The sequence below is a fragment of the Mus musculus genome, chromosome 19, assembly GCF_000001635.26.
Source record: "Mus musculus strain C57BL/6J chromosome 19, GRCm38.p6 C57BL/6J".
In the NCBI taxonomy this organism is placed as follows: domain Eukaryota; kingdom Metazoa; phylum Chordata; class Mammalia; order Rodentia; family Muridae; genus Mus; species Mus musculus.
Genome location: NC_000085.6, coordinates 10688735 through 10716311, shown reverse-complemented (window position 1 = coordinate 10716311; position 27577 = coordinate 10688735). Strand labels below are relative to the sequence as shown.

The 27577-nt window shown below is 50.1% G+C and overlaps 1 protein-coding gene across 9 annotated transcripts; it reads right to left on the bottom strand.

Annotated features, from left to right (window-relative positions):
- Window positions 1–1683: 1683 nt before the first annotated feature.
- Window positions 1684–27577, bottom strand: Vps37c (vacuolar protein sorting 37C). Of its 9 annotated transcripts, none has more exons than NM_001361958.1 (5): window positions 27329–27577; window positions 10004–10102; window positions 5871–6042; window positions 4959–5041; window positions 1684–3788 (listed from the first exon to the last, which is right to left on the bottom strand). In NM_001361958.1, the coding sequence occupies exons 2-5, from the start codon at window positions 10094–10096 to the stop codon at window positions 3078–3080; spliced, it is 1059 nt and encodes a 352-aa protein (NP_001348887.1). In that variant the 5' UTR covers window positions 10097–10102; window positions 27329–27577; the 3' UTR covers window positions 1684–3077. The 9 variants fall into 9 exon arrangements, with proteins under 9 accessions (NP_001348887.1, NP_852068.1, NP_001348889.1 ...); NM_181403.3 differs by having other exon boundaries at window positions 27333–27577; NM_001361960.1 differs by having other exon boundaries at window positions 1684–3717; window positions 27333–27577.

The window sequence follows — 27577 nt, the reverse complement described above, 5'->3', positions numbered from 1 at the left end:
CTGGGAGATGTGTCCCAACGAGACCTGCCAGGTCACACAGCCCAGGAGGAACAATCTCATTCCTTACAGCTTGTCAAGTTCTAGGCTCTGATGTAGGAGCAGGCCCTCAAGGAGCCAGCACTGCTCTTCCGCTGGGAAGTTCATGGCACACATCTCAGCCACCAAGGCTGCCCTGTTGCATCCTGGGCTGCGTTGGGGTTTCCATTTTACATCACTGGAACAGAATAGGAACTGACCCTCCCACTCCTGGGTACCCTACCTTCCTGCCCACTTTCCTGTCACTGGGCAACCTCTGAAGGCACCTGTACACAGATAATTCCAGTGCCTCCTCCTCACAGAGGTCAAAGAAACTGAAAGCCTAACAGGAAGCTTCCTTAGATCACTAGGCAGCAATCCCTGCCTCAGAGCTGGAGGACTCTTCAGGGCTCTTCCAGCCCCATTCTGTACCCAGGGCCTGTCACTGTTGGAGTGCAGCAAGAGGTCTACGTGATCTGGTAACTATTTCAGAGGAGCTAGAAAGGACCTATGACATCGTATGCTGCCATGTTAGCAATGCAGCCGGAAGGACGGAAGGAGGAAGAAAGGCAGAGGGAGCCTCATGCAGATCACGTGGCTCTCCAAGTCCTTTCTTAGAAAAGTTGGCCCTATGCCCCCGCCACCACTCTGGTATAACCCAAGGCAGGTGACTTAACTCCTGTGGTAAGATCTTGGCTGTGTCCTCAAGTGGGACTTCTATGCACCACAGTGCATGGTGCAGGAACCCTACAGCCCTGGGACTCAGTGGATCAAAACCCAAGTCCTATTTCCATGTGTAACCTGGTCACTGCTCCATTTAAACAGGCCTGCCTCCTGTTTAAACCTGGGGCAAGGAAGGCTAGGGTGGCTGTGGAGAGGGCACTAGGAAACACATGCCATAATCCTGGTGATCCTTAGCACCTCTGGGCTTCTATCACAGGCAACCTATCTCTATCACCTTGCCAGGAAGAAAGGGCAGAGAGCTGACTCAAGGAAACTGCCAGGAACCTGGTCTCCCAAATCCTCCTAGGCTTCTGAATAACCGTTCTCCAACAGTGCTTAAAGAAATGCTGTGGCGAGCACAGCCAAGCCCACAGCAGGCCACTTGGTCCCAGAGACAGACAGACAGACACACACCCATACACACACATTCTCATTCACATATTCTCTCCTCCCTCTCTCTCTCTCTCTCTCTCTCTCTCTCTCTCTCTCTCTCTCCCTCTCCCTCTCCCTCTCCCACTCCCTCTCCCTCTCCCTCTCCCTCTCCCTCTCCCTCTCCCTCTCCCTCTCCCTCTCCCTCTCCCTCTCCCTCTCCCTCTCCCTCTCCCTCTCTTGGTTTAGAAAAATGGATAGACTACAACCATGCTCACCAGGTGACAGGAACACTTACCTCCCAACCTGGACTGAGGCACTGGTGCCCCCTGGTGGAACTGAGTAGCTAAGCATGTAGCCTAGAACAAAGCAAGCATTGTAGGCTCCAAGAAACAGCCAAGGAAAACCACAGAAAAGAAAGTAGAAAGAGCCAAACCCTAGGAAGACGTGGAGTGGGAGGGTGGGGGGAATCAAGAGGTGGCCACCGATGGAAGGTGCTCTACAGACTAAGGCTGCAGAAGTCACCACCCCACAGGTGGTGGCCTACCTGCTCTCAAACTCATCATGGACACCACAGACCACGGAACTCATCAACATTTATTGTGGCAATTGCACAAACAAATGGGCAGTCATTATCCAGTTCAGCAGCAGTCTCACAGATGCCATTAGTGATTCCACGCTATAAATAATTTAGGAGAAGCAAGCAGATGTGGTAATGCACCCGTGGCCGGTGGGCAGAGTGGCACCAGAAGATGGGGTTCCTCCTTGACCCCCAGCACCTTGGCCCACCAGAGGCTGGGTACCCAGGCAAGGGATGTTTCAAGGCACATACAATTTCCTAACCCGTAGCAGCTCCAGGGTCCGCCCTGAGACCTGATTTACATCTGGACCAGCCACACAGATGCATCACCTGCTGCAACCCCTGTAGACTAGTGTAGTCACTTTCATTACTAAGCAGGCTCCAGCCCACCCAGAGCCGGGGCTGCACTCACAGTCCCTACCCTTTACATTCTGAGAATGAGAGTGTAGAGAAACCAACCCCAATGTAGTGATGATGTCTGGGAAGCACCATGGGGGTGTTCTGTCTGGTGTCTGTTCTGCGGGGACACTGGGAAAAGGAAGGAGATAAACAAGAGAAAGGGGGCTGCTAGCAAATAAGATTCAAGGCACTAAAGGAGTGGAGGGGTGGGTGAACCTCAGAAAGAGCCAGCCAGAAGTGGAGGGCCCTAGGAGTGAAAAGTGGCTGGGAGGTAACCCTGGTCCTCCACTCCAGCCCGGGGCTCCAGGGTGACCTCTAGGACGTCCAACCATACAATTTGAGGCCTGGGTTTCCCTTGGCATCCCCAGCTCTCTCACCATACCACTGCTGCTATGGTCTCTGCCAGCACGTAGGACACGCTTGCCTGACATTGGCACGGCAGCTAAAATATGGCTTTCAGGAATCAAAGTCCACTTTTCGTAACTGTTCCTTCCTACGACCCGACCGTGGTAAATAAGGTAGAGCATCCTTTAGTGGACAGACAGAACTCTGTCATCACTTGGCATGTGATTCCACATCAAACATACCAAGCTCCAAGGGACAGCCTGGATGAGCAGGGTCCGAGACCCAGGGTCACCCTGCATCAAGATTATTCTACATTGGTTCAGCTGTCAGGGATCAAGCGCAGGTAGCTATGCAAAGACATGAACACACCCGTTCATGCAGACACCAGAGAGCCCTGGGCTCCCAGCAGGCCACTCAGGATGTGCTGAGCAGTCCCTGGCAGAAGGAGCTCCCAGAAGGACTCATGCTGCACTCTTCAGGGCCTTTCAGGAGGCCTATGTGCTTCCAACTCGAGGCTCGGGGCTTCTGTGTGTCCCAGCGTTTCAGGGCGCATCACCACCACGTCCAGTGTTAACCTCAAATCTCAGCAAATGGAGGCCAAAGGCTGTGGTGCAGGTAGAAGGAAGAAGGTGGACACAGACCAGGACTAATACCTAGGCCAGGCAGGCCCTGGAGGGTGGAAGCCATAGGAAGGGGTTGTCCCAGGAGGGTATGGAGGTTGAGGGGGCACAGGAGGCTGGGGCTGTCCTGGGAAGCCCGGGAGCTGAGGTTGTGTTGGGTAGGGAGGTTTGTTTCCTGACGGGAGGTAGGGGGACTGCTGAGGATAACCAGGACCAGGGGTTCGGCCCCCCACTAAGGGGTACCCTGGACCAGAGGTACTAGTTGGAGCCGTAGGATAGCCAGGCTGGGGCGGGCCACTCCTCTGTGGAGACCAAGAGTAACCCACCATGGCCCTGGGTCCTGGATGAGGTGATGGGTAAGGACCCAGAGGCCCACCATAGGAGGAAGGCTGGGCCACCACAGGGAAGGGGGCTGGCTGCAGGGCTCCCTGGGCTGTCGGGCCCACAGGCAAGCCTGGGGATGGGCTGTAGGGCAAAGGGTAGGGAGTCACTACAGAGGGCTGTGGAGGCTGTTCTTCAGTCTCAGGCGGTGTCGCCTGGGGTACTGGGCGTGGGGGTGGCGGGCGCTTTGGAGGGACATCTCCAGCCAGCTCCGGCAAAGCTCGAGGCCGCCTCACCACGTCCTGGAGCTTCTCTACGCGGACTCGACGCAGGTGCAGCAGTGTCCTCATGGAGGAAAAGGACTCTAAGAACGTTTCCAACGGCACCTCACCTTCCAGGAATTTCTCAGCCATGGCCTACAGGACACAAGAACTGTTGACAACAGAGGCCTTCCGCAGCCTTCCCTGGCCCCCATTCAGAGTGGCTCCCTCACCAAAATGCCAGCTCCTTAACAGCAGGACCATGTCTTCCACGGTCACACTGTCCCCTACCCAGCACCGTGCTAGGTCCTTGGTGGTCACACAAGTCTGGTTCTGGACCTATGCTAGTGACTAGTATGCCGGCCCCTGCGCTGCACCCAAAACACAAAGATGTCTCTGCCCACTGACATAAAAGGCACATCCAGAGGGAGGAGACAGCAGAGAGAGCCCAGGAGAGGGCCTAGCTCTGTAACACCACCTATCCAGATGTGTGAGCTCCCTGGGCCTCCTGTCGGTCACTCATTCCTGATTCAACTGGGGTCCTGATGTGGTAAAGCCCCCTTAACCATGATTTCAGATACTAGAGATCCTCTGATGGTCCAAAAACACTGCATGGAAATTTCCAGAAATAATCTGTAAGTTTTAAGTAACTTTCGTTATAAGATACTGTTATAACTGGCCTATTATTACTTCCTGTTCACGTATGTGTATGTTTGCATGTATGAACACACATGAGTAAGGGTGAACACGCACACGTATACATGTGGAGTGGAGAGGCCACCGTCAGGTATCATTGCTCAGGCACTGTTCACCTTCTTTCCTGAGACAGAGTCTATTCCAAGCTCACCAATTCATCTAGACTGCCTGCAGAAACCCCAGGGGTCTGCCTGTGACTCCCGCCCACCCAGCACTGGAAAGGCGAGCATGCACAGCTTTGCCTGGATTTTTACATGGGTGTGGGGGTCAAAGCCAGGTCGGCATGCTTGTGTAGCAAGCACCCTGTCCCCTGGACTACCTCCCCAGCCTGTGGTTGCTGTTGTCAAGCTCTCACTGAGCCTGCTTTACACACTATATATTATCATAAGCATGTGTACAGGAAAACAGACTGTTGACACAGAAGAGAGTGCTGGCTGCTTTCAAGTGTTTACCGGGGCCTTAGAACGTGTTCCTATCCTGTCCTGCCATCAGTGTGTCTACCAGCACCCCAGTGCCATCTACTCAAGCCGCACTCCAAACCCTTCTGCTCTATGGTTCTTGGTCTCACCTGAGACCTGACTCCGAGGCCCACCACCGTTCAAGGGATTAGGATGCCACTCCCCACCTCACCTCAGACTCCTCCTCGATCTTCATGCCTTCGATCTGCAGAAGGTCCAACAAGGTCCCAGGCTGCAGTGCCGAGGAAAATTTCTCTGGAAGGAAGGGCAGAGAGGTCGACATTTCAAAAGCACTGCTTTAATTAAAGCTGAGGACCCTGATTTCAGGGAAGACATGTGACATGCCCTTTGTGTGCTTGGGCCTAGCCACTATAGATAGAGTCCCTGCTGCTGGTTCTGTGAGCACTCAGGACTCAGCCACAACAGGCCCCAGTGGAGAGAGAGTCCCTGCAGCTGGTTCTGTGGGGTCCTTTTGGTTCATGTAGGCGTTCACCATCTTGGTGAAGAGGAGCTGAGGGACAAGCTCAGGTCTTGGCCAAGCAGCTGCCAAGGGCACAGCCATCCAGGAAGCCTTCCTACCTCACAGGGCCTAGGTCAGCTCTGCAAGGCTCGGGGCTAAGTTGGCAGAGGCAGTGAAACATACTGACTGCCTAGATTCAAATCCCATTCCAGGGCTAGAGAGATGCTCAGCTCTTAAAGGCTATGCTTGCAAATCCCAACTCCATCTCACTCTGGTGGGATGACCTCAGGCAAGCCCTCGGCCGGCTCCAGCCTTGTTTTCCTCATCTATAAAAATAGTAAGTTCAGGACATTTTTAATACTATGAAAATTATCACCAGGGTATACAATAAATATAAATACTCAAACATTTAGACTAACTACAGTACCTACACTTTTGCTTATTTGCTTATTATCATGTAAAAACATGCAAAGCACAGTGGCTACAATGGCTGCTGGCCCTCTCCGATTCTGGGTATCTAAGCATCCTTAGTATTCCAGCTGCCTCCCTCGTCCTCCTTTGAACAGAAGTATCAATCAGCAGGGGAGATGGCCAGAGTGCTTGTCTGTGGTCGGCTGTCCCTACCCAGCTTGGCTTTCTGCTCCTGGCACCGCTCCACAAGCTTCCGCAGCTCCTGGTATTTGTCTGAGAGGTTAGAGCGGCTGATTTCCAGGGGACCTTGGAACTCCAGGTTCTGCTCTGCCAGGCTCCGGTTCGTGGCCAGTGCCATCTCTCGTTCTAACTGCAGGTCCTGAACCTAAGGAAAGCAGGACAACTGACAATGAGCTTAACTGTAACTGGTCAGCCTCCAGCAGGGGGTGCTCCTGGACTCACTGCTCAGCTTGGCGCTCAGCCCTCAACCAGTCACAGAAGCCTGGGTTTAAAGGCTATGCAGGCATTGTGACCCAGGTACCTCACCACATCCTGATCCGGAGAGCCTGTGAGAATGACACATGGGAAACAGGCAGCAAGGCTAACCACCTAACCACGGCTTCCCAATAGACAAGTACCTGCAAGTGGTTCTGTGCTGTGCAGGCCACAGCTGAAGGAGACCACTCCAGTGGGAGGGATGAAACCCAGAGTCCCCACCATTAGCCCCAAGTGAAAAAGACACATGGACACACACACCATGCATGCATACACATGAGAGGCTGCTAGGGAGAATGAAGGTGACCCAGGCCAGACCAGAAGCTAGAAATATCTGAGGTCCCAAAGGTATTAGGGAGGGAGGCCCTGTAGCCCAAGCCACTGAGCAGGACAGATATCCCCGCCTCCCAGGTCAAACAGCCCACAGAGCTATAGATAGTCCCTCAATGCTGCCTGCTGAAAATGCTTCCCTAGCCAGCAAAATGGAGCCCTCATGCAGGCCCCTTGTTAACTGCCAGTCAGGCAGAAGCAGCCTTGGAACCTTGCCCAGCGGGCTACCATCTGCTTCACCGAAAGGAGAGCTGGAGACAGGGCCACCATCGCATCGCAGTACCACATGGCACCAGCAGAGGGGGCTCAGCACTGGCCACAGAAGTTAGGGAACAGGTCAGGGCCAGCTTCCACGGGGACCGAAGGGATCAACAACACAGAGCTTCTCCTTCCACCTTGGCCAGCATGTGGCACACCAGGCCAGATGGGCTCCCACTAGAACAGCCCCAGGAAGCCAGGGGGCATCCTGGACAAGGGGTTTCCAGAAGAGCCACCCTGCTCTGACCCCTGCTCAGGGCCTCGAGCCCTGTAGTTACAGCAGGCTGCAGCCTATTGGAAAGAGGAGTGCTGCCAGTTACCTCCTGCACAGACAAGGGAGTCCGGGCTCAGGGTTAGAACCCCTTTACCTGGACTGCCTGCTGTCCAGCCAGAAACGCCATTGAGCCCCTGGACAAGCTCACTGGCACAGGAGCAGAGAAACTGCTATGTGTGACTGTTAGCCAAGGTGGCTGGAGGACGGCTCAACAATTAAGAACGCATACTGCTCATCTAAAGAATCCGAGTTCAGTTCCCAGGACCCACGTCAAGTGGCTCACACCATCTGCCACTTCAGCTCCAGGGGATCTAACAGACTCTCTGGCCTCCAAAGGCACTGCACCAAACATGCACAAACCCACACCAGACATGCCTATACATATAACAAAAAATACAGTGTTAAAAAAGAAAAGGAAAGAAAACGCCAGGGACACTTGTGTGGCCACCTCTGAGTGTAGGGCCTGCCCTTCCTGGCCACACCCTTGGCATCCTTACCTGTCCACGGCTTTTCCCTGGGTCTGAAGCACTACATCTGTGCTGTGCCACCCTCTCCCTACCCTGGAGCCCATCTCTTACTAACACCCTATGAGGCCAGGAGAGCTGCACAGCTCCCTCTCTACAGAGATGAACACTCCCACCACCTTTCTCTTCTGCCAGCCCCACATGACACAATTACTGCCTTACAGCTATGACAGACAGACAGATAGACAGACAGACAGCTAAAGGCTTTCTGAGAGAGTAAGTAGCTTGCCTTACTTTGTTTCTGTCTGTCCCACAGTGAGTATTTTTTCCCCTCAGAGAATTCAACTCATTTGCTCAAACATGGCTACAGAGAAGGTTCAATCTGCCCTTGGCCAGGAAGCTGCATCCCTTACATCTCCGGGAGGTTGTGCTTTTCCATAGGGCTGAAGGCTTGCTCAGCTTGGAAGCAATGAACTCCCAAGAGCTGGGCTTGCTTTTGCTGAGCTCCACTCCCTTCAGGGACAAGACTAGGAACCCCTTACCATCCTGTTGCTCACTGTTGGCTGAAGAAATACTTAGGGCTAAAAAGATGGCTCAGTAAGCAAAGATGCTTGCTGCTAAGCCTGACTGACCTGAGTTTGAACCCTTGGCTCCAAATGGTAGGAGAGAACCAACTCCTGAAAGCTGTCCTTTGACCTCCACACTTGTGATGTGGCATTCATGCACAGATATGTGTGTGCACAGAGATAGGACACAATAAAAAGAGGAGACCCTTGGAGTTCAATGGCAAACATCCAGCAACACAAAATCTAAGATGCAGAGACAGCTATCAGTGACACTCTTGTTCTAGATTTCAAAAAGCCTACGTGACACTCAGGGAATTCTGGATTTCAGAATGTCTTGGAATTTGTGGGTTTTTTTATATTGTGGATATCTAACTAGTAAATCTATGCAAAACATTTCAAGGGCCAAGACGTAGGAAATCTGCAAAGCTTACACCCCAGGAACCTGTGGTAAGGGACACTCAGCTGTGCGTGACTTTGCTCCTATGCTGCTGAAACCAGGCCATCCAACCTCAGGGCTGCAAGGTGAGTCACACAAAGACCTCTCCTACTCCCTGCCGTGAGGAGGCCTTTCCAACCCAACCCTGGGTCATCTCCAATCCAGCAGAGACGCCTGAGCAGGGCTGGGGAGCAGGTGGGGGAGCAGGTGGCAGCAGAAAGCACAGCAGAGGTGGATACAGGACCATGTGCACCCATGAAGCAGGGGTAAGGGTCCAGGGAGGCTGACCGGGATGCTAACTGGACAACTGCCTGTTCTTTAACACAGTGAATTCACAGAGCACACGTCACGTCTGCTCATCAGGAAAAAGGGCACACGTGAGTGACCATCAGAGGAGCCTACTGTGCTCCCGCCCCTCCCTCAAACAGATGCTTCCAGGCCAAGGACCAGCTGCAGCTGCTCTGGGGGTACCTATGGGTATTTCTAGCTGAGTGGCCACATCGAGTCACCTGACCTCCAGCTCACAGGAAGGTCACAGGAAATAATGACAGTGAGGGCCGAGTCAAGCTCTGTAAAGATAGCAGGGTGGTAAGGGCCCTGTGATTGGAAGCTGAGAGGTGGGGTGCTGGCTGCAGTGGAGAACACTATGAAACATGAGTGAGCATATCACTGTGGGGGAAGATGCCCCCCCTCTCCCTAGTGCATGAGGGAGCTGTCTCTAGGCCCACGCTGGAACGCTATGAAGACTCCTGGGCCAGTTGGGTCCCTGGCTGTCCTAGTCCAAGGTGGACCCAGCACTCCCTATCATTCCCAGGGCTCCTAGAGGACCCAGGCCCTGGCTTGAAACCTCAGGGCTGCCCTAGTAAAAGCCAAGGTAAAATTCACAGCACCAGGTGAATCCTGGCTCAAGCTCCTGCTAAGCATGAATCCTTGACAAGCATTTGTCAGGGTGGGTGGGATGGCTCAGTGGGTAAAGGCCCTTGCCAACAAGCTGACAACATGAGTTCAATCTCTGGGGCCCTATGGTAGAAAGAAAGAATCGTTTCTTGCAAGTTATACCTGGCACACACAGACACAGACACACACATAGACAGACACACACATACACACTATACACATATACACTACACACAAACACACTAAATAAATGTAATAAAAATTTAAAAGACCTGAGTGAGGCTGGAGATATGGCTTAGCAGTTAAAAGTATTGATTGCACTTATAGAGGACCAGGGTTCAATTCCTAGCACCCACATGGCAGCTCACAGTAGTAACTCTAGTTCCAGGGAGTCCAGCATCTTCTGATGACCTCTCTGGGTTCCTGCACACACCAGTGCACATTCATATATATGCCACTCACACACACACACACACACACACACACACACACACACACACAGTAAAAGAAATAAATTTGTTAAGGGACCCTAAGTGACCAATTACTTAAAGAAGAAAGAGAAGGAGGAAGAAGAAGAGGAGCAAAAGAACCAGCAACAGCGGCAGCATCTGCCAGCTTCCTTGTACCTCAGGAGACTCCAAGGCTAGCCGGGCAATGGCTTCTGGGTCATTCTGCATTTCCTCCAGCTCCTGCAGGGTCTTGTCTTTCAGCCCCTCCATCTTCTCCTGCAAACACAAAGCAATACCCAATTTAATACCTCTGCAGGAGGGGCCCAAGGAGACACGAGGGTCTCTGGGAACACCTTGATGAAGCCCCAGTCATTTCTGTCCCCCAAACCCTAAGACAGATGAGAAATCTGTAAAACTACTTGGCAGTCACAGCACAAGATGGCATGGAGCTGGCTGGAAAAGATGAGAGAGGGGCCAGGCTGCAGGGATACAGACTAAATTTGGTACCCAGACCTTGGTACATGACTACTTTTGTCTGAACCTGATTTAAACACCCATCCCCACTCCCCCACTCCCCACCAAAGGGCTTTACAGGCCTCAACACCACAGGCCCAGCTATGTCCCTGCCTGTTATATTTAGTATTCTAGTGACCTCAGGTCTCCCTAAGTATTCTGCAACTGCAGGCCTCCCCACAGGTTACAGAAAGAACATCTATGCCCTCACTGGAATGGGAAAAAAAAAAAAATCATCAAATCAACTTCACGGGCAATCAGAAGAGAAAAAAACCCAACTGATCCAGGCAGAAAATTGCTCTGACAGAGCAGGGGTCAGCAGTCCTTGCCCTGTCACTGTCCCAAAGGCCACCTATCATCTGTATGACAAGTCACAGCCAAGCCTGGGGGCAGCCAGGAGGAAGCAGACACACTGACAGGAGATAGGTGTTTTAGAGCACTCATGTTGAGTGTTCTTATTGTAAAGCTGCTAGATTCCAGAAGTTCTGGCTCTGCAGAGATTAAGGGTTCTCTACCCTCGTTAGAGCTTGCCTGGGAGCCAAGGTGACGACTCGGCCTAGAAGACATTTGGGAACTAAGAGCCAAGATCAGACAGAGGCCACCGTCTATGGGCCTCAGTTTCTCTGTCTGTAACGGGAAGGGAATGGCACCCCTGGGTGAAGGGAGAGAGTAATGAGCACTGATGACAAGCTCCCTTTGCTGAGCCTGGTTCAGGCCTGATCTGTCTCCTTTCTGTTCTAAGAATGAGCAGCATGAACACTGCTAATGAGCAGCTACTTGAGTAGGGAGCAGCCCCGGCCATCATCCCCTGAAGGTTTCACATTGCCCCACCTCTAAATCAGCTCAGCTAGGCATCATGAGATACGTGCCCACCCCACCCAAGCCTCAGTACCAATAGGCTGGGACAGAGCCCAGAAACCCAGACTCCATCCTGGGGATCTGGATGGATCTGGTCTAGGAAAGAGGATGACTCCACACTTGTTGCATCGTGCAGGTGCAACAGATTCTGAGCATCGAACTACTGTGTAACCTACACAGCCTCAGCCAGGCACTTAGATCCCCAGAACCCATGCGAACTCAGGTTCAGCATGGCTGCCGACCTCTAATTCCAGTGCTCTACAGATAAGAGTCAAGGGATGGAGGAGCCAGTTGGCTAGCCAGCCTGGCCCACTGTGGTAAGCTCTGGGTTAAACGGAGAGGCCTGGCCACAATGAATGAGGTAGAGAGTGATAAAGGAAGACTTTTAACATCAACCTTGGACCCACACCCACATATGCATGCATGCACATGTATGTGTGTCTGCACATATGTGAACACACACCCACATATGCATGCATGCACATGTATGTGTGTCTGCACATATGTGAACACACACCCACATATGCATGCATGCACATGTATGTGTGTCTGCACATATATGGACACATCACACACACATAGGTGAGAGGAAGAAAGGAAATTCTTATAGAGAAATTCTTCATAATGAAAAGACCCAAAAGGAAGGAAGCCAAAATCCTACCCTGCACTATGTCTATACTTCACACTGCTACCCCAAATTCCAGGTCTAGAAGTCAGAACCAGGAAGAGGCCCCGTGTTGAACCAAAGCTGAGGAGAAACAGTATTGTTCCACCTAAACCCAACTGTGCCTGTGGCAAACAGGAACAGCACTTTAAAGGTCCTGAGACCCACCATGCCCTTAATCCCAGCACTTGAAAGACTGACACCAAAAGTTCAAGACTAGCCTGGACTCTATGAGTGCTGCCTCAAAAAAAACAAAACAAAACAAAAACCCAAAAGGCCTGAGAATGTAACTCAGTTTGTGGAGTGCCTGTCTGTTGAACATGCATCCCTGGCATAGGATAGAACCAGGCACAGTGGTGCACACATTTGAAATCCCAGTATTCCAGAGAGGAAGAAGCCAGAGATCAACAGTTCAAAGCCAGCATAGGCTATATAGTTAGTTCAAGTCTAGTCTCAAAAATATATATGACTTGAAAATACCCAAACATATGAAGTACTGGCTTAGTAATGCAGACCTAGCACAAGGCCAGTTCTGCCTCTTGTCAGCTACGTCCTCGTCTCAGTGGAAGCTCCTGGAGCCTACGTTCTTCATCAATGAGATGGACCAAATGGCAGCAGCTCCCTTACAGGTTCAGTGACACAACGTACCAGATCAGCACAAGAACAAATGCTGGCCAAAGATTTCAACACCGCAGAAATTATGCAGGATCGTGGTGGCCTCCGGTGAGGCTCAGCCAAGAACTTGCTGGGTCACAGCAGCAGCACGGAGCGCAGCCCCACCCACCATGCCCAGTGCCTGCTGCTCTTGCATTTGGGGCCAAGAACAGTAGACACTGGCAGCCTGGTAGGATGGTAGCTGGCTAACCACACACAAACAGCTGGTTAGCAGTACCACCTGTAGCAACCCCAGCAGTGCCAGGACCTCTCCCCACAGAGAAGTCCATTCAGCAAGCCCTGAGCAGAGCTACGAGTCCCTGGGGCAGTCCTCTGATGTTCCCTTTGACACACTTGCTCTGCCCACAGAGTGTGATGAAGACCAAGCCAAAAGTGAGAGATCACAAGCCCACAAAACCCGGTGCTGCTTACCTGGGTGGCTGCTGTTCCTGGCTAGTGGTAGTCCCTATCAGGAGCGGCACATCCCCGGTCGAGGCCGGCGCAGGCTGTTCTGTGACAACTCTCACAGCATCACCCACTGGACACTACAGGGGCTGGTCTCTCACAAGTCAGGTATCACCTGTTTTTCAGAGCCACCCAGAGAAGCAGAGAGCAACAAGCACTTGTCCAGGGCCATAGTTTGGGAAAGGTGAGAAGGGGAAGCTACCGTGCCCAGGGCCCATGAACAGCTACTGAAAATTGGGGCCCTGTGGCTAGTCCCTGCTGCTAGCAACAACTCCTAACTCCCAACAACCAGCCAACATGGTTAGAACCACCAGGGTTGTAACACGGCTGGGGATGGGGAGCAGGGCGTATAGCACATTAGTTAGGGACCAAGTCCTTAGACTTTAGTTTCTAGAGGGCTGACAAGTCCGATCACCTCAGGCCTTGGTGCCAGGGATCTGACACAGACGTCCCTTCCTGTGACCACTGTGGCACCATGATGCTGGATGACTCCCAGGACAGTGGAGAGGGCTGCTGGGGGAGGGGAAGTGGGAGCCATGTGAGAATGGCTAAGGACCTGGGCATTCATCTTTGTCTTCCCAGTACCTAGCACAGACCTGCTCAGAGGCAATTCAGAAAGTGCCAAGCGAGGGTGGAGGAAGAGAAGAAAGACACCAGGGTAGCCAAGACAAGTTCAACAAGGTGCTGAATCAGAACAGCCCAGCTTCCCACTTGCTCAAGCCTTCCTGCATCCATCATCCCTTTAAGGAACAGGCATTTATTGAGCAATTACTGAATGCCAAGAGCCATACGGTCCTATCTCATGGGCCAGAAGGAAATATGAACGTTGAATTTTATGAGCCTGGTTCAGTAGACACATTAAAAACAAAACAAAAAAAAAACTTTCTTCTTCCTCTTACAGAACTTGGTTTGATTCTAAAAACACCTTTTTAAAAAGCCGTCAGACCTTATGAATACATGAGCACAGGTGAGGGACAGGAGTGACCTGCAGGGGGGAGCAGAGCTCGCTCACTCCTTCGCTGGGAGGGACCTGTGGGGGACACTGCAGAATCTAGGAGGGAGCTGGGAGCTGGGGAGGCAGCTGCAGTGTCGCAGGTACAGCAGGGTAACAGGTCTCATGGAGGTGACACTGACACCTCAGCGGAGATGATCAGGTTGCCAGTGAGTGGGAAAGTAATGGCGGGGCGCAGGAGGGGTTGAAAATGGGCCCCTGTAGCCTGCACTGAGAAGGGAAAAGGCATGGTTTCTTTCCCCGCCCCCATCCTATCCCTGACTTTTCTTGGTTTAACTTTGCCTGCTCTGCAGTCTTCACCTTCACTAGAGGTCTCAGCTACAGTCATGTGCGAAGGCCAGGCCCGCAAGTCAGAGGCCAAGCATGGAACCCTTTTAAAGTCATGCACCCCAGACTCTAAATGCAGGACAGGGTGATGGCTGTGCAGGCCTGCCTGCTCCCCAGGAAAGCTACAAGGCCCAGTTTTCATGCACAGGCCACAAAAAACCCAGGGGCTGTGGTCTGTAATCTAAAACTGACACCATGCCCTTTGGTGACCATGCAAATGGGAATGACAGATCGTAGAAGGAGGGGGATGCTCTGATGCTCCTAGTGGGGAAGGGATGGGGACACAAGGACGAACTGATGGCCTGGGTCTTGCATCAACTGCTGCCATCCACACTGCTGCTGGCCTCACCTTCTTTTCTTGACTTCATATCTTGACAAAAATCATTCCACAGGCTTTGAACAACAGCAACACAATATGACCCAGATAGTGAGGTCATAGCCAGATTAGGACCAGTGGATTTAGGCCAACCAGACTGTTATTTCTGGCCACACCCCAGCAGAGGCAACTGCAGAACTGCTCAGAAGGAAGGCACAAGCGTGCCCAATCCTAACTCATCCCTACAATGAGGCTCTGTGGGCTCATCCCCTCTCACCGCGGCCAGCCAACATTACTTGCCAGCCTGCTATCACACTGCAAGGAGAACTGATGCCCCTCAGTTTCTCATAAGTCCCTCCATCTACCAAGAGCACGGGAAGAAACTGCTACCATAGCAACCTACAAAGTGCATGCTACAGTGAACCAGACCTGACCTAACCCTAATAGCAAAGCTACCTCCTGTTGCCTTGGAAACCTCCCTAATCCTGCTGCTTAATGCAGAAACACTGGTTGACCTGCTCCACTTCTTGTTCCTAGAATGACTCCAGCCATGGCCCCAAGTCAGGGAGTCCCAGCCTCCCAGGGGAGACCCAGCATTGTGGAACGGATCTTCCCTGTCATTTGAAAAGCTGGAATATAAGCCATAGAAGAGAAACTCTGTGGGGGCTTTGGTTATCATTGCCATTTCTACCATGTTGGGGATGGAACCCAAGGCCTCACACAAATTAGCTGTATTAGTTATGTCACAAATGAAACAAAATACCTGACACTGCTCTTCAGGAAGGAGGGGTTCTGGCTCTCACTCCAGACATGGTCCATTGTAGGAAGGTATGCTGGCAAGAGCATGAGACATCCACACTATGGACGAAGAGATGGGACCACCATATTTAGGATGTATCTTCCCAGCTCAATTAACCTAATCTATATAATCCCTCACAGACAAACTCAGAGATTTGTTTCTGGGGCAATCCTAAATCCCCTCAGGATAAAAACCAAAATGAATCATCAAATTAGGAAAGGGCTTTACTTCTGAGAAACGCCCCCGGCCTAATCTTCATTTAAAAAAAAACAAAAACTGTATTAGTGTGTGCAAGTGAGAGGGGTGGTCAGAGGACAATTTCCTGGAGTTGGTTCTGTCATTTTTATGTGTGTCTCAGGGATCAAATAGGTCACCAGGTTTGTGCAACAAGCGTTTTTTACCTGCTGACCACCTTGCCTGCCCAGATTCTCACTCTTCCTAGGCGATGCTAGGATGGGGGCAGGAGGCTTCCTCAAGTGTGACGGGTCCCCAAAGACATCAGAGATTTGTAGCAAAACACATCTAAACTCGAATGTGCAGAACCTTTGCTGGGGACTTACTCAGCTGTTCTCTTCCGGCTCTCAAGGGGCCAGAAGGATTTAATGAGAATCAAACAATTTCTAAAGGTGCTAGACAGGACACAATGACTTCAACACACAACACGTTCACGCCTATGGTTACAAAATGCTGCCTGTCAGCCATGCTAGGCCTCCAGCTAGGTAGGTATCAGAGCAGAGCAATCAGGTGTGGCTTTCTCCAACTGGCTAAGTCCACAAGAACAAGTCTACAGATAAAAGCTCGTAGACACGTCCGGCCGAAATGTAATCGCTCAGGATAAGGCTGTGTGAAAGAAAGTGCCTCCTGCATGTAAATATTTACACAATTAGCCCACTGTTCTTTCGGCTTACTGAGAAACTCTGCCTGAGGCAGGGCCCCATGTAAGGCATTGCTGGAGGGAGTGGGCCAAGTGCGGGGCCTCCAGAATGACTTCTGATATCAACCAGGCTTGCCCACACCTGGGCTGTCACCAGCTGGCTGAGGACCCCACCAACAAAGGCAAGCGATGCTGAGTCCCTGGCAGACTCCTTACTCTCCGTTGACAGCACAGAGGTGTGCTGAAGAGACCCCTCCCAAACCTGCTGGATCCTCCAGCACTGCTGATACCCAACCCCAGGTTCTCTCCCTCCAGCAACCACTTACTTACAGCACTTTCTCAAAGTCAGTCATCCCAATGCCACTTCAGGCCAGAAGTGGGCCTCGCGTTCAATACCCACCCAGCAAGCTTGCTTCCTGGGTCTCCGGAAGCACCATCCAGACATCCCTGCCCTGCCACAGGCTCTAAGATGATTCTCCAGCTCAGAACCTCCTCTCTCCATCACCATTCAGCCCCTCTGGCTTCCCTGGGGACCTGGTAGTCACCTCCTTCCATTCTCTGGCTTCCCTGGGGACCTGGTAGTCACCTCCTTCCATTCTCTTGTCCGAAGCAGGAAGAAGCCTGGAGACGACTGTCCTAAGTCTGACATTAGGTCTGACACTGGCCTGCACCACCCCAAGCCCCACTCTTCTACTTCCTTATGGCTGTGATATCTTCAGTAGGACAAAGAGGGGACCACACCCGGCTAAACACCTATGTCTTGGTTCCGTGACTGTAAACCAGTGTCTCGCTCTGGGGACAAACTTAATAAAGGATGGTTACTATAGACAGATTACAGCCAGCCTCCAAGGAGCAGGGCCTGTTAGATTATGTTCAGAACCCAACAGAACACAATCTGTAACAAACACAGTATGGAGCCCACAATCCTTTAACAGTACTCAGGCTACGGTGCATAGCCAGGGCACAGCATCACCCAGGGCCATTCCTCCCCCAGATCTCAGCTCTGTGAGGCAGACCTAACCTCTGGGAAGCTAGCTAGCAGCCTTTACTGGCTGGGGAGTCTTGGCAGGTAATACAATCTCCCTGTGTCTTAGTTTCTTCCCTTAGAGGGGGCTTTAGAAAGAATGAAGTATGTTAGTGCCTGAAAGGTCTACTGCCCTGCTATTGGACAGGGCTCACCATGGCTAGGCTGGCACGATGCCCAGTCATACAGTCACACAGTCATACCTCTACCACTCAGCACACCTCTAACAACAGGTACTTGGATTCCTCCAGAGACATCATCTGTCAACAGAGTGATGGAACTGAACGGCTGGATCTGACCAGATCAATAATATTCATCGTCAGTCAATAGACCTGCCATGAACAGATGTCTGAATAGGCAACCAGTCCTTCCAAGTTTCTGAAAGAGACACCAAGCCACTTGGCAGGGCCTCTTCTGTCTCTTCCTTCCTTAGCCTGCGGCTAAGAGTTGAAAGAAAACCGTGCGCAGTGACCACACACAGGCTTCCTTCCTTCCTTTCTGCTATGTCCTAACGATTGTCTCTAAAAGCTGTGAAGGCAACCTTCCTCCCATCCCTCACCTCTAGGCTACACAGAGCAAGCTGAGCAGACAGTCAATCACCCCTTACAGAAAGATGAAGATAGAGGTCTGGCCTGGGCCCCATGGTGCCTCAGTTCTAAATCCACAACAATGGGATCACGGTAGGTGGCCATTCCAGGCTGGTAAGATATGGGGTGGCTACAACGCCTACTCTGGCCAGTGCCAAGTCCAGCCCCAGGAACTTCTGGGATGAGCAGAGTCATAAGCAGGCAGACTGCTTCACTAAGGATAACAGGAGAGGCACAGAAAACAAGAAACTGAGTGAGAACTTCCTCATATCCACCTCTGACTGGAATGGCCCATGAAAGCCATCATCAAAGCTAGAAGGTGGCTACTGTCACAAACCAGCCTCTCCAGAAGCAACTTAGTGGGCTCCAAAGGAACCGTCTTCCCAGCCCTCCTCCACAAGCCCAGAAACCTCAGGAGAATGTTCTAGGAGTTCTCTCCCTCCCTCCATTGAAACTTCCCATGGCTCCCTAGTGCCTTGCTGTTGTGTTTCGAATCTGTGCTTCTTAGCTTGACAAATGATGATCAACTGACCCAGAACTTCCTTTCCATCTAGCCCTGAGCCCTCCCCCACCCATGGACTGCTCTGCTCATCCCAACCAACTCTCCCAGCCTAATCTTCTAGCAGCACAGAAACACACTTGCAGTCACTCAATAAATAATAACAGCAGCCCTCCAGGAATTCACAGTATGTGTGCCCTGCCTTGTTTTCCCTCCTTACCCCTCAAATATCTCATCTCTATGAGGTTTTCCTTGCTCAGTCCTCCTAAAGAATCCATGCCCTTTTATGGTTCTATGTAAATACCATGCAGCATTTGTTGTAACAAAACAGCATAGTTCTCCAGTAAGAAACTAAGCTTTCTGCCCATCACTCACATCTGCATTCCAAAATGTGGAACACATACCAGTACACAATGAGTACTTAGGGATTTCCACTTTCAGAGTAGATCCCCCTACATTTCACACACACACATGCACTCATGACCTCAAAGAACTAAAAGGCTGGACAACATAAGTGCAGAAGAGCTTTTAAATATTGGCTGTGAGGAAGCTTAGCAGAATGGTGCTCAGGGAAACAGGACAAAGTGAGTCTAGAGTTGGCCCCAGCTTACTCTTACAGACTCCAAGATGGCATAGGGAGCTAGAAAGAGGGATTTAGGAGTCCAGGAAACCAAGAGTGCCAGCATTCACAGAGCAGAGAACCATGGGGACAGGAGTTACATAGAAAGAAACCCCCAAAATGTACAGAGGTCCCCCAGGTCCCAGTCAGCCCCAGTCAAGAGAATCAGCACTAATGTGGCTGGCATATGTGGGAAGACCTCATGTTTATAGCCTGTTAAAGTACCACAGAAGACATTACCTCCATAGTGGGGAAAACCTAGCTCCGAGAATAGCTGTCTAATCGCAGCTAACAAAGCTTAGACGCAGGCTTTCAAGGTTCTGTTTCTAAGTAACAATATTCCCCCCAACCAACCCTAAGATATGTGAAAAATATGTATAAATAAAATATTCAACTAGGTAAAACTTACATCTGATCTCCAATCAGAATTTAACACAGAAAGACTAAAACAGGACACATACCAACTAATAAAAATGGACCCATAAAATATATAGGTAACAGAACTAGCAAGCAAGGACGTTAACATAGCAACCGTATTTCATGCGATACACACACACATACACGATTTATATTTGGTATGTTCAAGAAGCACAGGCTCTAAAAGGTTGAGCACAGGAAATATAGGCTTGAACTGTAATTATGTAAAGAAAAAGGGTGATTTCTACAGGGAAAACCAACACTGTATGAGATTACATGTATATTGGAGTGGACATCAGCAGATTAGATTCTGCAGGAAAACAAAACAAAACAAAACAACTTTCCAAACAGAAACAGAAATGAACCATGAAGAGGAAATGATAAGAGAAAAAGAGCAGGAATGCTGAGGGATGACCATAAGCACTCAGTGTATATAACGGAATTCCCAAAGGAGAGGAAGGGAGAGGGATGGGATGACAGTTTGAAGAATTAATGGCTGGAAATGAAAGCTATAAGCCACAGATCCAGAAAAATACAATGAATCCCCAAATGAGAACCATGAAGAAAAGTAGGCTGAGCACAACACAATTAAACTGCTGTCTGAGGACAGAGCTCAGTGGTACAGTGCTCACCTAGTGTACTGAACCCAAAGTTCAATGCCTGGTACCTCAGAACATCTGTACAATAACTGAACAATAAACCCCACAGGCCTAGCGACAAGAAATCAGCTAGAGGTGGGAAAGAAACATGGAGAACAAAAGCACAGAAGACCGGCCTCGACAGCTCCCATAAGCAACGCAAGCAGCGGACACTGGAACAGCTTCTGTAAAGAACTGAGAGACTGGCCTGGGGGAGGCTTCTAGCAACAACAAAGACTTCCCTTAGCTGAAAGCTGAAAGAACCCATCAAGTGACAGACTGCAAGCAATGTTCAAGCAATGTTCAAAGAAATCCGCAAGACATTAGGAACGAATGTGCAAGGAGACAGAGCTCCAGAGGAACACAGAACACCCCAAAACAGACAGATTTCTCCTTTCTGTTCTATGCTCCTCACAATGCAACTGTGCAGAGCACTACGGGATTTGTAGCATGACGCGGGGTAGAGGGGTCAGGAGATGGGGAGGTGGGGGTGGGGTGGGGTGTGACAGGGCACAGACATGCAGTGCAAGGTTCAACCCTGAAGGTAAAGAGGCACAGGGCCCTTGAAACAAGCTGTGACAAATGAAAAGCGCACACTATATATGCTTAAAGCAACTGCTAAAAAGAAGGGTTCCTGCCATAAACCAACATAGAAGCAAAAGGAGGCCATGAGATCTACTCAGCACCTGAGAAATCACAAAAATGGGAGAAAAGCACAAAGACTGTGGGGCTGATGGGAAAGGAAGAGCAGAGCCTCTCTCACAGGAATGAGGTAAACAGCCCAATCAAAAGGCAACACTGGGGCTGGGAGACATGGCTCAGTGACTAAGAGCGCTAGCTGCTCTTCCACAGGATACAGGTTCAGTTCCCAATACCCCCATGGCAGCTCACAGCCATCTGTAACTCTAGTCCCAGGGGATCTGATGGATGCTTTGCATCTGGCGTACAAGCAGTATATAGATATACATGCAGGCAAAATACCTATACACATAAAATAAAATTTAAAAAATTTTAAAGACAATAATTCTAAGACTTATTAAAAAAATAAAAAAGCAACACCCTTCTGTGTACTGCCTGTAAGAAATCCACCTTCAATATTAAAGCTCTGTAAGATTTTAAAACCATGCCATAAGTTTTACTCTCTAACTGTAATATTTATAAAACCTATCATTTTAGTCATTTTTATTTTTTTATATTCATTAATAATGTGTGAATGTATGTGGGTGCACAGTGCCACAGTATGTGTGTGAAGATCAGAGGACAACTTGCAGGAGTCGGGTCTCTCCTTCCAACAAGTAGATCCTGGGCAGTAAAGTCAGGTCTCCAGGCTTTGAGGCAGATGCCAGTACCCAGGAAGCCAGTGGTTCTCAGCCTGTGGGTAACAACCCCTTTAACAGATATTTACATTACAATTCAAAACAGTACCAAAATGATAGTTCTACGGTAAGAGTCACCACAACACGAGTAAGTATATTAAAGGTCGCACGCAGCATTAGGAAGGTTGAGAACCACAACACTAAGCCATTTTCCATCCCCGTTTTAGCCATTTTGAAGTACGGTTTTTGACATTTAGATACATTTACTTTGTTGTACAACCATTGGTACCAATCTATCTGTCTCCAGAACTTTTCATGACACCGCACTGATACACCTGCACCCATTAAATATTAACACTTTTTTTCCTCTGTCCTGACCCTGGCAACCACCAGTGAATCTGACGAGTCTAGAAAGAAAAACCAGTCAGGTGTGATGGCTCACGCCTGGAATCCCAGGGCTCTGGGAAGCTGAGGTAGGAATTCAGTGAACTCCAAGCCAGTCTGGGCTACACAGGGAGACCTTGTTTCAAAACCAAAACAAAATGTTGTTCTTCTCTGGGCATCACAGTTCACGCATGTTGTCTCTGAGCTTCATCCGTGTAAGACTGTTGGACTCTGGCTGCCTGATATATGTACTTCATTCCATGTCACTCTCCAGTTCACAGACACTGTGGAAGCAGCTGCCTTTTGACTATCATAAGCAGCGCTGCTGTGTTCATACACAAATGGCTGTCCGAGTTCCTGTTTTCATTTCTTCTATGCAGATACAGAAACAGAACTGCTGTGTCATACAGTAAGTGACCTGTTGTGGGATCACTGTGCTGCCTTCTACAGTGGGCAAACCACTTCACATTCCACAAAAAACATACACGCCTTCACTTCTCCACATTCTCATTAACATTTACTTCCTATTTTTACTCAGTGTGCGACTCATGTACATGTTTGTGGTGACTGTGATTTATATTCTTATTGGTGTGTATATATGTATGTGTGAGTGTATGGTATATGTAATGTATATTCTTATTAGTATGTGCACATGTATGTGTGAAGAATGTGGTATATATGATACATACTCGTCAGTATATGTACATGTATGTTTGAGTATATGGTATATGTGATGTATATTCTTATTGGTGTGTGTACATGTATGTGTCTGTGGTATATGTTATATATATTATTAGTGAGTATACATGTACGTGTGTGTGTGGCATATGTGATGTATATTTTTATTAGTATGTGCACATGTATGTGTGTGAACGTGTGGTATACGTGATGCATATTCTTATTGGTGTATGCACATACATGTATGTATGTAGTATATGTGATATATACTCATTGGTGTGTGCATGTGTATTTGTGCACGCTAAAGGTAGACTTGGGCATCTTTCTTCTATCCATCTTTATTTTTTGAGACAGGCTCTCTCAGTGAACTTGAAGCTAACTGATTTGGCTAGATGGGCTGACCAATGAACTTCAGAGTCTCCTGTCTCCATCTTACACAACATAGGCCTATGCCACTATGCCCAGCCTTCACATGGGCTCTGGGGACCCTAGCATGGTCCTCATGCTTGCAGTGGGAGGCACCCTACTGACTGAGCCACTACTGACGCTTTCTCCTCTTTCTAACATCACCCAGCAAGTACACTAGAGTTATACTGGGATTTCAATTTGCATTTCCCTGATGACTAATGATATACACATATTTTTAGGGACTTTTGGTCATTCATATATTCTTTGAAGAAATATTGCTCAAGTACTTTGTCCACTTTCTAATTGTCAGCTTTTGTCACTGCGTTGCAGTGTTCCTTGGCAGTCTTGGTCAACTACACTAACCCTAACTTCAAACACAAGACTTGTGAGCATGGTGGGAGACTCCTTTAATCCCAGCATCAAAGAGGCAGAGGCAAAGGCAGACAGATCTCTATGAGTTCAAGGACAGCCTGATCTACATAGTGAGTTCCAGAATGGCCAGGGCTATGTAGAGACCCTGTCTCAAAAAAGAAAAATAAAATTTTATTTTATAAGAGATCTTTACTAGAAGTGTCATTTAACTTTTTCCCTTTAAATTACAGATGATGTCAGGCGTAAGTAGAATTTGATTGCCAACCATTAGACCCTCCTTCCCAGCACTCCCATATGCAGTTACCCAGAGTGGTACTTGAACAACTTGCCCTAGGCTGGGCAAGGGCAGAGGAGGTGGAAACTGCTGCTGTCAATCTTCCCTGACTCCCAGACTGAGGAGGGTTGTTAGGAACACTGTGGCCTCCATTCCTCAAGTTTTACCAGAGACAGCCAACTTAAGCAACGCCCATTTTTGTGAAAATTGCATAAGCCGCCAATCAAGTCGCCAGTTCTACAATTCTGTAAATTGACAATCAAGCTGTTTTCAGAGCTTCAATCTCCCAGAAGAAACCCAAGCCAGCCACTCCCCAAGGACTTTGCTCTGGCCAGAGGGAACCATCCGACTGTCAAGGCCACTACCCCAACAAAGGCTTTACTTGGGGGAATTTGGTTTCTTGAAGCCACATCAGCACAGGGATGCCCTTCAGATAGCCAAGACCATGGCTACTACCCTAGACTTCATCACAAGGGACCTCATAGCAGCAAATCCTCAACCCAGTCAGGGAGGAGCTCTGCTCCAACCTGTGACAGCTAGTGCAGCTAGTGAGCGTGTAGGACTGACTGGCCAGCTAAGAAAGGTGTGCTCTCCCTCTCTAGCAGCAGTCTGGGAAACCTCCTCGCTCCCTGTACTGTCCCCTGAATGCTGCAGCACAGCCCCAAGAAAGCTTCCTTGCCCAAGAGTAGAGGGAGCTGAGCAGACTTCGTGAAAAACAGGTAACTCCCAGGGCCGCCAGCTTTCAACCAGATTCTTACAACCAGAAACAGAGACTGAGTGCAAAGATGAAGGACTGGGAAAGTGCTGGGAAGGTGACAGACATGGAGAACAGACTGCAGAAGGTGAAGAGCTGTAAAGAGCAAGAACAGGAACTACAAAAGGCAAGAGACCAGGGAGCTGGAGCTGTGGGAGAGCTGCTAGTTAGTTGCTGCTGCTGAGAGATAATACTGAGAGCTGAGGGTCCCTCCCTACACCCTGAGCAAGAGCTGTAACACAAGGCATTGGGCGCTAAGCCACTTACCTAAAGGTATAATATTAAGAATGAAGGGTGCAGCTGACACAAAGGGAGCTAGTTAAACTTGCCTCATTCTCAAACTCCATCTGAAGAGAGAAAAAGAACCCTCGGCTTCAACAGACTGGTGACAGGTGCAACTGCCCTCCTTGATGACAAGAGAAAGTCGTCAGTAAGGACACAGAAAACAAGCGGCCAGCACTCCCTACAGACTGGACTTGACCACTGAAATTTATAGAACACTCCACACAACCGCAGGACACACTTTTTTCCTGAAGTTTCCCTAAAACATTCGCCAAGACACACAGCATCCTGGGATACAACACAAGTCATGGCAAATTTAAAACAGTTTAAATTAAGGCCTGGCTCAGGTGGTAGAGTGCTTATTCAGCACATGGGAAGCCCTGGGTGTGATCCCAGGCAGTAGGTCAGGTGTGGTGGGACACTCCTGATCAGCCACCTCAAGCTCCCGCCACCACCGCCCCTTACCAGAAGGGTCTTGTGCCCTGGAACTATGAACCGACATACCCCCCTTCACCTTTTGATGGATTGTGTCCAGGTATTTCTACCACAGCAACAAGAAAAGTACCTGGCACATTAAGTCCTCTGTTCACAAAGATATTAAATGCAAAGTTGTTGTTTATGGGGCAGAAAAATAAAGTGACAATCCTAGCCTGCTCCTTCAGCCGCTTGTGAACCTGGGGAGGAGATACTGTGCTGTGGGAGTTAAAATATTCACAGGTCTTCAATGAAGAGGCCTACCTAGCTGAAGTTACCTTGAAGTTCACAGTGGAGACTCCCTTCTATAGCCCATCCTAAGCCCCAGGGCCTCACCTGTCAACTCCAGCTCAATCAAGGCAAACCTGTTTGATATCTAAGGTCTTCCAGACAGTCAGGGAAAGCAGGTATAAAGAGGAGAGAATGGAGGGAGGGATTTGTGGAACATGCTGCCAAAGCCTGCACAACAACCTAAAGGCTGTGGCCATTACTGAAACCTGCGTCACAGGGCAAGCTGGGTAGGGACAGATCAGAACCTTTCAGGAACTCCAGATCCCAAGAGGAAACTTCTAACACAACCCACCCCCCCCAGCCCCACCCCCACCACCCACAACAGCAATCCAACTGCTCTAATACAGGTCCTCAATGACCTCATTGGTCAGACTGGAAAAACCCCACTACTGCGAGCCAAAGTGTCCAGGAATGAGTCATATGTCTATTTATCTCAAAGTCCTGTTAATGGCACACTAGCACATGTCAAAGCAATAAGCAAAAGGCAACAAGAATCTTGAGTGACCACCTCAAGCTCCAGTGGCCCAGCAAATCTACAAATATGCATTAAGACCGGAATCACCCAGTCAGTGTATGTGTTAAAAACAAACTCCTGGGGCGCCAGCCAGCTAACATCACAAGACTCTCCAGAGATGGGGGCTCTGCATTTTCAACCAGAATGACCGCAGATAATTCTTAAGCTCCAACATATTAGGGCAACTGAGGCGTCTGGAAGGCAGTATTAGAGTTAAAGACTCATTTGCTTTGTTAAAAAAAAAAAATCTAACAGCCACTCATTGGTTGATAGTAGCCAATTCTGTAAACGGGTCACCAGTCACTCAGAGGTGTTCTCTATATCCAGTAACCAGTGTAAAACACCCCCAAAACAGTACCCAGCAAGGACAGCCACACAAGCAATCAGAACTACTGCTTGGCAAAACAGCAACAGAAAACAGCCCCACTGAAGCACTCCATCATGTTTTCTACTTAATGGAAATTACAAAGGCACTGGGCCAGATTTCCAAGACAATCTTACGAAAAAGGCTTTTTTTTTTTTCTGGGCACTATGACTGCCAAGAACAAAGACTCATTTCAGAGTCCACCATTTCACCCAGCAGCCCTCAGTTCCACAATCCCCAGATCAGGGCCCTCCCTGGGCCCCAAGCAAAGAAGAGTCTTTCCCTTCTAAGTCCCTCTATCACCACCATTTCTAGCTGCAGGACTGACAGTCACTGAATGTGGAGTGGCACGCTATTGGTAGAGACACCTGGAAAATATGCAGGGAGCGATGAAGGAGCCCTGGTATCCGTGAAGTTTCTTGGCTCAAGGTGGCTAGCCCAAATCTGATTGACAAGGTATAGGCTGGACTCAAGAAATGTGACCCTGATGATAGTCCACTCTACCAGTAACTCAAACACATCTCTGGGAATGTCTTGGCCCACCAAAAAAAAGTGAAAGAACACCCCTAAACGGCTGTGAGGGGAGAAACAAAGCAGAACCAGGCACATGCTGGGACCATACACCTGGAAGGCCCAGAAGTAAGGATGGCTCAGCCATGCTGGACAGTTCAAGTCGGGGTCCAGAAGAAAGGGGAAGAACCCTTACCTATTGCTAACCTGGGGAATGATACAGGCCAGCAAGACAAAGGCCAGAGTCCCTCTAACTCCACTATATCGCAGGGGCAAGTCAGAATACACACAGGCCTCAGTTTCCCAATCCGTACAAGGGGCAAAGAGGCTCTTAATGACACAAAGGCCACAAGGTACTCCTACAGAGGGTGAAGGGTTGCGTGGCGTTAGCGGATAGGTGGGAGGGGGCGGGGCTGAGGCGACCGGCGAGGACAGCCTCCCACCGTCCATCCCTCCCACCCCACTGCAGGGGCGCAGGCCCGCGGGGAGTCACGCGCCCATCGCGCCCAATCGCCGGCTTCGGCCAGGAAACCCATCTCTGAGTTCGCCGGCAACGCCCCCGGCACGGTAGGCCGCTGCCCGCCGCCGCCCGAGACCTTCCCCAGCGGCGCTCACCTACCGGGGCCGCCGCTACCGCGGGCAATCAGCCGCTGCCCGCACTTCCGGGATCCACGAGCCCCGCCTCTACCGGATGTGACTTACTCCCGCGTCCAGCTGAGAACGAGCCGCACTGCCCCTCCGCCGCGCCCCGAGTGTCCTGCCTTGTAGGCCTAGGGGTGGCCACGATACCTGCACTCAGACGCTGGTGGCTTCAGGCGCCACACCCGCGGAAGGCCACTCGGCCCCGCCCGCGCGGGGGAAGGC